The following is a 14,592-nucleotide window of genomic DNA, read 5'->3' on the forward strand; positions in this document are numbered from 1 at the left end:
CCTTGTATACAGAACTTGGTCTGTGTCAATTCTCTCCAGCTGATGGAAGCGCTTCCAGATGTACTTGACACCATAGGCAAACTTGGATCAGAATTTTAGATCTAAAAATTTCATCACAATTTCTGGCAACCTTTTCTGGATTTTCTGGATACATAATTCGTAGGTAATATACAATACACATAAAAGTATTCTCTAACAGGCACAATGCATTTAGACACTATGTTAATTACACAATGATGCTTGCTGGCAAACTTTAGCTCGGGGGTGATGAGACTTGGCTCAGCATCCTATTAGGAACATTTCAATGGAAAAAAAAAAGCAAGTAGCCCAGTGACCCAGCCCAAAGTAGCCCACTATAGGTCAGGCCCGGGGGGCAGATGCTGCCCTGCCCCCCAGCCCTGCCAGCCCCTGCTAGTGATGAGTCCTCCCCTAGTATGAGAGTTAACACTAACAGGTGCTTCATAAAGCCCCTGACACAGCTGTACAAAAATAAAACAAAGTTAGGCAATCTGTACTGCAGTAGCTGCCTGTTGTAAAACTCACCAAGACCTGCTGAGAATGAAAGTTACTGCAGCTGAACAACAGCTGAGGTCTCAAAGTCTCTTTATAGGAGTTTATTCATATAATAACTTCAATATATTGAAGAAAAGGAAATAACTAAAGGTCAAAATACAGCATAATATTATGGCATAAATGTTTAATAAACTGATGATAATATATGTATCGACTTCTATAATTAAAATCTGAATAAATATCTTGAGTTTTGATGTCATTGTTTATAATCAGTGAGCTCTGATGCCATCACGTCAGCATTCAATAGGAAAGCTTGTCATTTACAAATAATAATATACATACATGCATAAATACATTAAAGTGGAGTGTTCTGGCACGCAAAAGAACACATCATAAAATTATTTTCCATACTGAAGGACATATATGTAATATTGGTGCACAGATAACTGTGCAAGAACAGTCCTATAACAGATAACAACCAATCAGCTCATAATCTCATCTTACAAGTACAAGTTAGAAAATTAATGCAAAAGTCTGAAATATCTTGTATGGTATTTTGTGAATTGTAATATAATGTCTTTAACTGTGTGCAAGTGTTCAGGAAGTTATATTTACCTTACAAATTGAATGACCTTATATTTCCGCAACTGGCATTACTTCTGAGTGGTATTTAAACAATTTGAACAGGTGGGTGCAGAAAGGGGTCAAACTGCATTATTACTGTAAGGCAGTTCAGAAAGAGCTGGCTATAATTAGACTGAATTAAGGTTTGTGTGGTAACGCTCCATAGATTGGTAGGAGGGATCTGCTTTCAGTGAAGGGGTAAAAAAATAAGGGAGGGAGAGCAAGAAGGAGAGGGCAGCAAGATTGACATGACATGTGCTGGGGACACCATTGGACTGTTCCCAAAAGTATCACTGACTCATCGTAACAAGTGGTGAAGCTCCCAGAAGCGTTCAGAGCAGCCTGGATCTATGGTCCTGCTGTTTGCTTGTGTAGACCTTATGGGAAAAGGAGATATGATGGAGATCAGATAGACAGAGCTGCAGCACAGGATACACAAGCATGGGTAGCAACGACCACATCCTCATCACCTTGTCCGGAGAGGGCCCCTGGGGCTTCAGACTGCACGGGGGATCGGAGAAGAGCTTACCTCTCCTTGTGTCAAAGGTACGCTCTCATCATCAGGCCTGACACCACAAGGCCAAGTGGTTGCACTGACAAACACCTGATCAAGTTACAATCAAATTTAATATGTCGCTTCACACTGTTTCATACCATTTAATGATTATTTTAAATTAATTATTTATAAGAATTTCATCCTTCCCCAATAACTCACCTGTATTCTTTTTTTTTCCACAATTCTGCAGAGCAAGCATGACTTGTTCAAACAATATAAAAGAATCACATTTAGTAAAAGTATTGCATGTCATTACCAGTATGTGCAAAAGCAGTGCAGTTGCAGCATAATATTCATTTGTTTGAATGTAAAAGTCATCAAGTTACAGGTACTTTATTTAGCACATCAGGACCACCTAGATAGAACAAAATAGTGGCACCTTCTGGTAAATAACAGAGTTTATCTAAGAACCTGTATTTGAATTATCCTTGTTCTCATTAAATTTATTTTAAAATGTATTTTATTTTACCTCCTACTTAGTCCACAGATAAGTAGTTTTAAAGATGCATTCATGTGAAATAAAACTCTATTATATCTCAAAAAAGACTAGTAGATTAATTAGCATCTTATGAAATTAACCCTAGTGTTTGTGTGGTAGAGAATTTAGACTATAAACTCCACTGGGATAGTTGCTGATGTGAATGACTAAACATTCTCTGTAAAGTGCTGTGTAATATATTGGCGCTGTACATAAAAAAGGATAATAATAATAATAATAATAATAATAGCAGGACAAGTGCTATAAACAGAAAACAATAAGCTATAGCTGAAAAAGCCACATTGAATAGCTCTATTTCAGGATTCTTACCTCCTTCCCTAAAAGATTAACATTTTAGTCCTAACAGTTTGCATCCTTTAAGGTGCAATGAATAGATATTGTTTTTATTTGCATTGTTTTCTTTCACAAGATCCCTTGATTGTTCTTCTTGCATAGCACCGCTTTGGTTTTAAGATTGTATAATACAGAATACTAATAAATGAGTGTGATTGATTTACAGTAGTACAGTAATAGACATTTTGATTTTATAGAACATTTGAATAAATCTCAAATGACAATTCAGGTAATCCTTGGTAACAATTTTTTTTAAACATTAAGTTGGTGTACATATAGAATGTCTTGCGGTGGAGGGGAATATTATAAACTTACTTGTGGGTCACTAGAAATGGGGAAGCAGTAGAAATGTAAGACCAGCTTTAGTATAACTCATGAGAGCTTTTGCAAGCTGGCACCTATATGTCAAAAGCATATGTCTGTATTCAGCATCGCAATATATCCCACAAACACTGTGAGGCTGGTGCAGAGTGGGAAGTGTGCCAGTTTGTGTAGTGCAGAGTGAGCGATGAGTGTAGGAGAATACTTAGAGATGAGGCTGCACATGTAGGTTAGGGACCAATTATATATTGCTTATGTGCTTAATAAGTTAGGATATAAATTCAAATCCTGAGTCCTATAGGGAACCTGTGCTATGGCTGGGAGAGTGCGCCACAGTACAGTATGTCCTGTTGGTGAAGTAGCTGAACCAGGAAACAGGATTTATAATGGATTGAAGCAGAGACAATCAATAGAGTGAATGGCCAGTTAACAAAAGGTTGCAACAGGCAAGAGTTGCTAGATGAGCTGTCTAAACAGTCATGTTGAGGCAGCTAAACTTGAATCTCTGTATTCTACTATTCCCCACATATTTTAGTTAATTTTACTCTATTCCTCATCTTTAACTTCTTTTTTTTCCCATTCTGTACATGTGGTACAGAATCATCCACCCCTAGCAGTGGCATGCTCCCGGCGGCTGCAGTCTATGTGCAAGTTAATGATGCTGTCCGCACATACAGGCAAACAGAGAACCCTGCCCGGCCGCTCTGAATATGGCTTAAATATAGTCAGAGCAGCCGGTCAGCATACTCTGACTGCCTGTCTGCCACCAGCGACACTGTCCTGCACATAGAGTGCAGCCACCGGGAGCCCATGGTGAAAAGTAAAAAAGGAGAGGGCCTAAATCGTCCCTTCCCCCTAAAAAAAACAATCTAGGTCTGCCCCTGGTTTGGAACCAGAATGATCTGTAGATGTGATGCAGGAATACAGCCATCAGCAGAAAGAATACAGCAAGTAAGGCTTGATCAACGCAATTTACAGCCTCTCCGGCTTTGCTGGATCCCTCACCGTGGAAGTATTATGCGCATGCACATAGCACTTCCTCCATTCACCGACAGCACTAGGCTGCTGGTCAATAGGAAAAACAAATCGCACTACAGGGAGGACTTTGCCGAGGCTCCCAGAGTAGCCTGGCATGGTACATTTCAGTGGTACTTAAATATGCATCACTACGATTGGCAGCTATTCATATTTATTGGCACCATCAGTGGCGGATCCAGGAGGGGGGGGGCGCAATTTACCCGCCTAGCAGCAGTGGACATATAATTGCAGCTCATCAGTATACTTATGTTTCCGGCGGCTGACAGACAGGCGAATTCTGTCCGTCTGCTCTGATTGTGTTTTAACACAGTAAGCATGGCCGAGCAGCATACTCTGCCTACCTGTCAGCCGCCAGAAACATGAGTATAGTGAGCTGCCGCTGGATGCCCACTGTTTCTGTTAGCAAAAGAGAGGTCGGGCACAAGTGTCCCCCCCTAAAAAAATTCTAGGTCCACCCCTGGGCACCGCATGATATTAATACATAGACCCCTTAATTTTTTAGATATAGTTACATCGGTAGTTGTAAACTCTGCAGTCTTTAAAATGAATCCAAGCATTAATAGATTCAAAGTTTTATCATAGCAAGCTTTTCATGCTGGGACTTTGAATTCACTGATGTAAGGTGATTGACATGGTAGTCAGTGGATCCTGTTTCATCTGTTGTCTTGATAAGTGTGAATGTGACATGATTGTGAAAAGAACAGTACTTCTTTATCATCTTTCTGATGGTATTTGTTCAAAAGATCTATTGTTGACTATGTTATCGCTTGAAAGGATACTGGAGAAGAGGAGGGTACATTTTATTTCTAAAATTCGATAGCTGTGTTTCATGCACATCATTCCTGCAGCAGAACAAAAGTAAAAATCAATCTACGCCACCTGTCTTAGAATATCTTGACAATATACGGCTTCCTCACATTGTTTGCTATTATATAATGCTCTAGGATACCATACACTGGGATATGTCACTGTGTGCTGTTTGATGATCAAGTGTACCAACCAGGTGTCATTATATACATCTTCTTCATATTGTATGCTGCAATACCAGACCTACCGTGATGAGAGAAGAAAATGTGAAGTGCAAGTTAGGTGTTTGTCAGGTTCTTGTAGGTCATCATTTGGTTGTGGGATAGGCAGATCATTGGATTTGGCCTTGACCACACTAAGGACCATGTGGAACTAGAGCTAAAGATTTGGGAGATTATGGATTGTCAGGTATTAAACTTCCCCAATTCTCAATTAGTTACTCTCTTAGAACTTGGCATCCGGATCCAGAGATTTTGTAAAATACTAATTTGACTATAGTGCACATTTATAGGAATCAGGATTCACAGGATCAGTAAATGGGGAGTGTATGCCCTGCCTTTTGTAATGATAGCATGGTGTATTAATAATGTCAGCCATATAGAATATTTGGTGGCCCTTACGCCTTATTTAGAGCTGGAATTTTTTTTTGTGTGCCATTGTTCTGAGTCCACAATGCCATATAGGACATCATGGACCCAAACAAAAGATTTGGGAACCCACTAGGGATCCTGACCAAGATCCTGACCCAGAGGCACTAGGTTGCAATGGGAGTCCTTACTTGCAAAGCCTTGCATTTCCTTGTTACCTGCCCACAATTTGACTTCCTTTCTTCGAGCATCCTTGAATGATATATGGCCAGGGCCAAAAATATTGGCGCCCTTGCAGTTTTTTTTTTATAATACACCATTCCTTTAAGAAATATATGGCATGCACATATGTATTTATTTGGTTTTTGGTTATTTTTAATAAAACACAAAAAGCAGAAACATTTACTAAGCCTTAACTTCTTCCACACAGAAATCCTTAAATGGCCCAGACACAAGTAGTTAGAAATAATTAGATTTCAAGCAGTTGATTCTCCTTTACTTTTGACCTGTGCTGTGTGGCAGGTATCTACAATATAAAATTACTCATTCCATGAGTTTGAATAGAGAGAAGGACTTATTCTCCTGTTTTGTGTCACTGTTGTGTGTATAGCAATAAACATGTAGAAAAAAACATAGGCAGAGATTTGTCTAAGGAGACCAGGAAGACGATTATAGCCAACAATGGACAATCTCAAGGCTGCAAATCAATCTCCAAAGACATTGATGTTCCCCTTTCCACTGTAATATTGTTATCAGAAAGTTTAATGTCAATGGCACTGTCGACATCCCTAAATGATGCTGCAAGAGAAAACTTAATCTAAGTTTGCATCATAGGATGGTTCGAATGGCGGAGAAAGCACCGAATAGAACTGCCAAACAGATTTAAGCTGACCTTCAGGCACAAAGTACAACAGAGAGAGAGATAGAGAGAGGGAGACATACACAGAGAGAGAGAGAGAGAGAGAGAGACAGAGAGAGAGACAGAGAGAGAGAGAGAGACAGAGACACAGAGCAAGAGAGAGAGAGAGAGACAGAGAGTGAGACACAGAGAGAGAGAGAGAGACAGAGACACAGAGAAAGAGAGACAGAGAGAGAGGGAGAGGGAGACACACACACACACACACACACAGAAAGAGAGAGAGAGAGAGGGAGGGAGAGAGACACACATAAGACAGCCCATCAGGAGTTTGTCAAAACACAACTGAAAAACCCAAAATCCTGTCCTGTGGACTAATGAGACTAGATTAGAACTTTTTGGTATATCAAAATGAAGATTTCAAAGAATGAAGTCTGGAGATTACCAGGCCATTTGGAATGCAACATTGAACCAAGTGTCAGAAAACTGGGTCTTAATGGAAGTTCTTCCAGCAAGACAATGATCCCAAACTTTCAAAAAGTGGCCAACGATGAGTCCAGGGAATATATTTACTAAACTGCGGTTTCGAAAAAGTGGAGATGTTGCTTATAGCAACCAATCAGATTCTAGCTGTAATTTTGTAGAATGTACTAAATAAATAATACCTGGTATCTGATTGGTTGCTACAGACAACATCTCCACTTTTTCAAACCTGTAGTTTAGTTAATATACCCCCAGATCTAAATCCCATAGAAAATTTGTGGAGAGATCTGAAAACAGCACTTGGGAGCCAGCAACCTTTCAATATAGAAGAACTGCAGTTTGCAAAAGAAGAGTGGACCAAATCGGTAGTAGAGAAGTACAGGGAGTTCACCCATGGCTATAGGAAGTGATTACAGTTATTTTGACCAAAGACTGAGCTACCAAAAATGAAATAGTTTTGTCAATGCCATTTCTTTTCATTTTCTGATTTAAAAGGATAAACAGTATTAAATTCAGAATATAAAACAAAGGTCCTGTAATATTAACAGATAAACAGTTTGGAGACCAAATATTGAAGTTTTAAATTATGTTTAGTGGTTTTTGCGAGTTATTTGAAAAATCTGCAAGGGCACCAATATTTTTGTCCACAACTGTGTACAAATATTCTATGCAAAGAGGCTTATGTATATGTTTTCTTTATTTGTTTTATGCTTTTACTTCTTGTTGTTTTGTTGCTATTGTGCTGTTTTATTTTTGTTATACTTTACTATGCTATTGTTTATACGTGTCTGTTTATTCTTGAAAATGAATGAAACCTATAAATATTGTCCTTACAAAGTAGTCTAACTTTCCTACCCATTTAGTGCAGCCTAGGATACATGTGAGGTTGGCTAAATCAATGAATCATATCATATAATATAAGTTACGTAGCCATGTACAATGCAGTTAAAAAGCTGTTGAAGTATTGTACAAAATTCACATGTCATATATGAGGATCGTGGATTTGCAGAATGCAGAGATCACTATGCACAGAAAAATAAGATCATTCTTTTATTTATTTAAACTCTTGAACCACTTCTTGCACGATCCAGCTGTTCAGATATATAAATGGAATTATAATACCTACGATTGAGCATGAGTTATTTTTATTTGCAGATAATGAGCCTGATTCGGAGTTGACTATAGAAGGAATATAATTTATGTTGGTAGCATATGCACTTAGTTTCCGGCAGGTGTATTTAAACGTAGCAGAGCGCATTTAGACATATAGGGCCTGAATCATTAAGGAGAGTAAAGCATAAAACATGACACATAGTTGTGCCCCCAATTCATATCATACCACATAGATGTCCCCACTAGTCATAATATGACACATAGTTGACCCCCTAGTCATAGTATGCCACAGATGCCGCACCCATATTCATAGTATGCCACAATTGTCACCCCTAGTCATAGTATGCCACAGTTGTCCCCCCTAGTCATAGTATGCCATAGTTGTCCCCCTAGTCATAGTATGCCATAGTTGCCCCCCCATATTTATAGTATGCCACAGTTGTCCCCACTAGTCATAGTATGCTACAGTTGTCCCCACTAGTTATAGTATGCCACAGTTGTCCCCACTAGTTATAGTATGCCACAGTTGCCCCCGCATTCATAGTATGCCACAGTTGTTCCCCCTAGTCATAGTATGCCACAGTTGTTCCCCCTAGTCATAGTATGTCACAGTTGTTCCCCCTAGTCATAGAATGCCACAGTTGTCCCCCCTAGTCATAGTATGCCACAGTTGTCCCCACTAGTTATAGTATGCCACAGTTGTCCCCCCTAGTCATAGTGTGCCACAGTTGCGCCCCCTAGTCTTAGCATGCCACAGATGCCCTCATTAGTCATAGTATGCGATAGTTGCCCCCCCATATTCGTAGTATGTCACATTTCCCCCCAATATTCTTAGTATGCCACAGTTGTCTCCCCCATATTCATAGTATGCCACAGTTTTCCCCCCTAGTCATAGTATGCCACAGTTGCCCCCCCCAGTCATAGTATGCCACATTTGTCCCCCCTAGTCATAGTATGCCACAGCTGTCCTTCCATTGATAGTATGCACAGTTGCCCCACCATTCATAGTTTGCCACCGTTGCCCCCCATAGTCATAGTGTGCCACAGTTGCCCTCACTAGTCATAGTGTGCCACAGTTGCCCCCCCACATTCATAGTATGCCATAGTTGTCCCCCCTAGTCATAGTATACCACAGTGTCCCCCTTAGTCATATTATGCCGCAGTTGTCCCCCCTAGTCATAGTATGTCACAGTTGTTCCCCCTAGTCATAGAATGCCACAGTTGTCCCCCTAGTCATAGTATGCCACAGTTGTCCCCACTAGTTATAGTATGCCACAGTTGTCCCCCCTAGTCATAGTATGCCACAGTTGCGCCCCCTAGTCTTAGCATGCCACAGATGCCCTCATTAGTCATAGTATGCGATAGTTGCCCCCCCATATTCGTAGTATGTCACATTTCCCCCCAATATTCTTAGTATGCCACAGTTGTCTCCCCCATATTCATAGTATGCCACAGTTTTCCCCCCTAGTCATAGTATGCCACAGTTGCCCCCCCCAGTCATAGTATGCCACATTTGTCCCCCCTAGTCATAGTATGCCACAGCTGTCCTTCCATTGATAGTATGCACAGTTGCCCCACCATTCATAGTTTGCCACCGTTGCCCCCCATAGTCATAGTATGCCACAGTTGTCCCCCCTAGTCATAGTATGTCACAGTTGTCCCCCCTAGTCATAGTATGCCACAGTTGTCCCCGTTAGTCATAGTATGCCACAGTTGTCCCCGTTAGTCATAGTATGCCACAGTTGTCCCCCCTAGTCATAGTATGCCACAGTTGTCCCCCCTAGTCATAGTATGCCACAGTTCACCCCCCTGTTGATAGTATGCCACAGTTAACCCCCCTGTTGATAGTATGCCACATTGATGTGCACCTCAATTTTTAGTGGTGCTCTTACTTACCTTTTGGAGGCATGCATCTTCTTCTACAGAAACCCGGGAGCTACTTCAGTAAGGCAACCGATGACGGCCGAAATGGATCTTTTGTGCATGCTTTAGTGAGACAGCTGCAGCGCTGGCGTGCCAGCCAGAATAGGTACTCATGCCCCATCTGGCACGCATACCGGGGGTTGCCGACTCCTACCTTAGAGTCACATATCTCCATCTTGCCTGTTTGATCATTTCTGCCGTATGCATGATTGTCTCATCACAAATAAGTCTTGAGCTCTCCCAGGGAATTTGCCAACCAGTCTACGGATTTGAAGAGATGCATCATATATAGTCTAGACATGGATATCTTTCCTATTTCGAAAAATTTCGAGTTGGTATCAGGGCTACATTGTTCCATCTACAACCTCTACGATGTGCAGAACACCTGCAGTTGCAGTTGCCAGTGTCAGAGATGACAATGTGTTTGGGGCATATAGAGGGCCATTTCGCCCACAATGTTCTATGGGGCATATTCAATTGTTTAGAATCCCCGCGGCGTTAAAACTAATACCGGTATTACGGTAATAGTAAGCTGGATTTCAGCTCGAATTAAATATGCCCCTAAATGTCAGAAAAATGAGACAGGAAGTTAATCTAAAACAGTTCTACATAACAAATAAGGAAAATAAGAAAATAACCATTGGAAATATGTTGGAAAAATATTACCAAGAAAAATTATCTGAATTAAACGAATAAAAATACTATTAAAAACACGAAAAACAAATAAAAATATTTCCTTACTACAGGTGGTTTTGACAGGTGTGATTTACAAAAGCATAAAAATATAATAAATAAATAATAAAACAGTAATTTGTTTTCAAAAGTAATTTTTCAAGTGTCTACACAATCAAATAAGCCTAGGTCAACATTGGTGCAATGTAATTTGCTAAGCATACACAATTACAGACATTCACTTTACTAGCGAGAGACACAAATGTGCAAATATGTGAACAAAATTAAGTGTGTTCTCAATGACCTAATATAGCTGTGCTCAATGAATTCATTGGTCCCGGCTGTGGAGGTGCTTCGGTAATCATCCAATCAGAAGTGGTGAGGTCATGGTGGCATTCATCATCATTATCAGCGTGTGTCTGCACAAGCCCTGTAGCTGGTGCAAATCGTATGCCTCCTATCCGACGTATTTGCATGGGTCTGCTGCATGTGTAAAATTAGCAGCATCAGACACATTTACAAGAACACTCCCTTACAGGACTAGTCCTACAGTAGACCACCTCTTCTCTCCTTCTTGCCGCCTCTCCATTAGTAGGGAGCCATAAATGTCAGATATGAACTAGTCTGAATACGCACATTTGCATATGTTTGCTCTCTAAGCATGCGGAGTGAAAAAATGACGCAAGACACACTATGCAAATTGGTGTACGTCCCGCTCTGCATCAGCCCCAACATATTACAGACATTAATACATCCAATTATTAGACTTTTTTTAAATAGAATTCCAAGTATTTTTATAAAAAAAATCCAACTTGGCAAATTTCAGCCCTTAATTGTAGCACTGCACAAACTAAATGCTATAATGTCCCTTTACCCAATTTCACATGGCAAATTTTGGAGGATACTTACCTTTTTGCTCGGAGAAAAAAACATTCCCTTATTACGTATTAATGTAGCATAAGTTCCATCAGAGCTATATAACTTGAACTACCCGGCCAAAATAATATGAATACTATCCTTACTTCGAAAGCTTAACCTTATCTAGATTTCAAAGATAAATGCAATACAATTAAGTACAGCCTAAGCTTCCAAGTCCTTATACCCTGAGAGCCAATACTAATTTATCCATATAAAATCCACACGATGCGTTAATACAATTTTGTAACTGAGATCATTATATTGTGCAGTAATGTCATATCAGCTAAAAGAGAATATATTGAATGTAGAGGTAATTAAATAAATACTTTGTATCATATTTCACTTACTCCTTTTTGTCAACACAAAATTGACAATGATGTGCATAAGATCAACTTGATTTATGCATGTCTGATGACATTAAAATAAAGTAAATAATTTTTGTTGAATGACAAAACGCATACTAAGTCCAGTATTCAAACAGAATATTTATTTATAATATTCTTTACAAGTCCTACTTAAACAGCAAATAAACGAATATAGTCTATAATACTTTCAGCAAGGAAGTATATAGCCAATTGCTGGAAATAAAAACAATTTTATCACAGGCACAGGTTAGAAAATAAATCAAACATTTGCATGGCTTAGATCTGAAAACAGCTAAATGACTAGATAATCAATCTGTGCATTATTAGATGGGTACTGATTGTGATGTTTTCACCAACATTTATTAGTTGAATAGTTTTATATCAATTACCATTACAATTCTTCTTTTTATTTGTTTTTTGTTTTTACAATAGTTTTAATTCAAATAGAAACTGATCTGATTATAAAAGTTGATGTACTGGTTTGATTTTTTTTGTATATGTTTAGATATATGTACTGGTAAGTATGGAGAAAAAAGCTTTTTGTAGACACATGTCTAAATGTAGTAGGACACATGTCTAAATGAACAGCTGCAATACGTTCATGTTTAAAGGAGAAAGTCAAATGACCTTCAGTCATCCACATTGTTAGTTACTAGCCGAACGTGCATTTGATGAGTATTTGACACCATGTTTCTCGCACATTGTTTCAGCTTTCAGCCTTCAATTGATAAATCTCGCCAATAGAAAAGCATTGAACAAACTAACCTAGAGATAATAGAAATATGAGGATAATATTTATGCAATACTTATGTGATATAACTAATTGTATATAAACCTGTAATATCTTAACTGGTATATTCTGATTTCCTCATTATAATCAGTGATTTCTGATGTCAGAATTTCAGAGCCTGCTAGGAAAACTTGTGGAATATAAGGAATAATACACTCCCTTCCTCATTAGAAATGACTACTAGCAATCACCTCCCAGCTCTATAATCTATATACATTTTATATGGTCACAGAATATTACGGAAGATTCACAAGATTTACCATAAGGTTTACATTAATGGACATTTGCAAAAGGCAAATGTGCACCAACTTGTCCGCCTAATGCATTTCATGGTACATGCCATCTTTACGTCTTTGGAAACACTCTTGTAGAATCAACCTATGTCTATCAACGGGGATAAACCAGAAAATGTGCATGGTGGAATCAGTAAAAACATCACATTTGTGACAACTGCCACCCTTTCCCACACCCTTCATCTTCAAAATTTATAAAAATTATATTATTACATGTTTCAGTTTGTTTATCTGTTTGTTATATTTCATGTGGTTTTTCATTGTGATTACAACTGGTTTAATTTATGCCGTTTTTCTCTCATTCCTGTCTGTATTCCACGATTGCTAAATAAAAACCCAACTCAACAAAAACCAACCTACTTCCACTTCAGAACCACTCTTGTCATTAATTTAAATGTTTGAGTTTTTCTCCTAACGTAGTCTTAGCCTCAATGATGTCGTAAATGAATTAAGAGAGTGTTCGGATATCAGGATTATTACATGTGACACTTTTGTGTGTTTGAAGCTGCTTATTAAATTGGTTGAAGTGGACCTAGAAATGTAATTTCCTGCAGAAGTGCAACTGAAATTTGCATCCCACTATAAGTATAGGGATCAAAGCAATCGGCTCACGGAAAAAGTGTTTATGCATGGAGAAAAAGGCTCTGTGGCCCCCAGCAAAGCAGGGCATGCTCTGTAATACCCCTTTATTTTTCTTGTTTAGCAAGGTACGTGCCTTATCCACTGAACTCCCCCATCACCTTCACATACAAATGTATTCACTCACAAGTTAAACCAGGTGCAATTTGCATTGCTGCATATTATTATTATTATTATTAATTTTTATTTATAGGGCGCCACAAAGTATCCTTAGCGCCGTACAAGGACAAACAATGGCACAGTACAAGGTGAAACAGCACAGTACAAGTAACAGTAAGCACTATACCTCTGGGGGCTCAGTCACAGCAAGAAAGAGAGGGAGGGGAAAAGTGATTACAGGCAGGTAACTATGGCCCAAGAGGGTGGGCACGGATTACAGGTAAAGAGTCACTGAGGGGAGTGGAGAGAAGCGAGAGGAGACAGAGGGCAGAGGGTTGGAGAGGAGGTGAACTGAGTAGCTGGAGAGTGCAGTTAAAAGTGATGGAAAAAGGAGAGCCCTGCTCAAAGGAGCGTACAATCTAAAGGGAGGGGAAGACAGACAGGCACATGGATGAGACGGGAGAGACGGAGACGGAGTCGAGGAAGAAGGGATGAGAAAGAGAGGTAGCCGACCGGTGGGAGTTTAGGCATGAGACTGGAAGGCTTTTAGGAAAATGTGGGTTTTTAATGTTCATTTGAAAGAGGACAGATTAGGGGAAGTTCTGATGGAGCGGGGGAGCTTGTTCCAATGGAGGGGAGCGGCGCGGGAGAAGTCTTGAATACGTGCGTGAGAGGAGGTAATCAGGGGGGAAGAGAGGCGACGATCATTGGACGATAGCAGAGGGCGGGAGGGAGTGTGAATAGAGATAAGTTTAGAGATGTAGGGAGCAGTGGAGTTGGCGAGGGCCTTGTAAGTGAGAGTGATATGATTATTTACGCGTAGTTTGTTTGTTGGTGGCACATGTTTACCCATGAAATATGAATTTTTCTCAGTGAAACACTGTTTCCTGCAAGTTATCATTGTGCCTTTCCATGGACTATTCAGTGTGGAACAATAGACATAATCCCTGCTCTTAATATAGACTGTATTGTGCCTTGCTCAAGGTCTCACACATCTGACACTGGAGAACAGTCCTTTCCATTGCTCATTGTTAAAGCAAATATTCTATCTTGCATTCATGTGAATAACCGCTACAAATGTTTATATTCCAATTAACTATTGTTAAGATAGTATTGTTTAAATGTGATGTGTAAAATACAATTTAACATTTTCATGAAAATAA

General features: G+C 39.5%; 1 protein-coding gene across 1 annotated transcript in view; it reads left to right on the forward strand.

The window, feature by feature from the left end:
• Positions 1–1,441: 1,441 nt before the first annotated feature.
• Positions 1,442–14,592, forward strand: part of SYNPO2L (synaptopodin 2 like) — an 83,516-nt gene continuing 70,365 nt past the window's right edge. Inside the window, exon 1 of the mRNA XM_075216694.1 lies at positions 1,442–1,683. Coding sequence (XP_075072795.1) covers positions 1,579–1,683 — 105 coding nt within the window. The 5' untranslated portion in view covers positions 1,442–1,578. The remainder of the gene's footprint in view (positions 1,684–14,592) is intronic.

Source organism: Mixophyes fleayi, chromosome 6, assembly GCF_038048845.1.
Source record: "Mixophyes fleayi isolate aMixFle1 chromosome 6, aMixFle1.hap1, whole genome shotgun sequence".
NCBI classification, from domain to species: Eukaryota; Metazoa; Chordata; class Amphibia; order Anura; family Limnodynastidae; genus Mixophyes; species Mixophyes fleayi.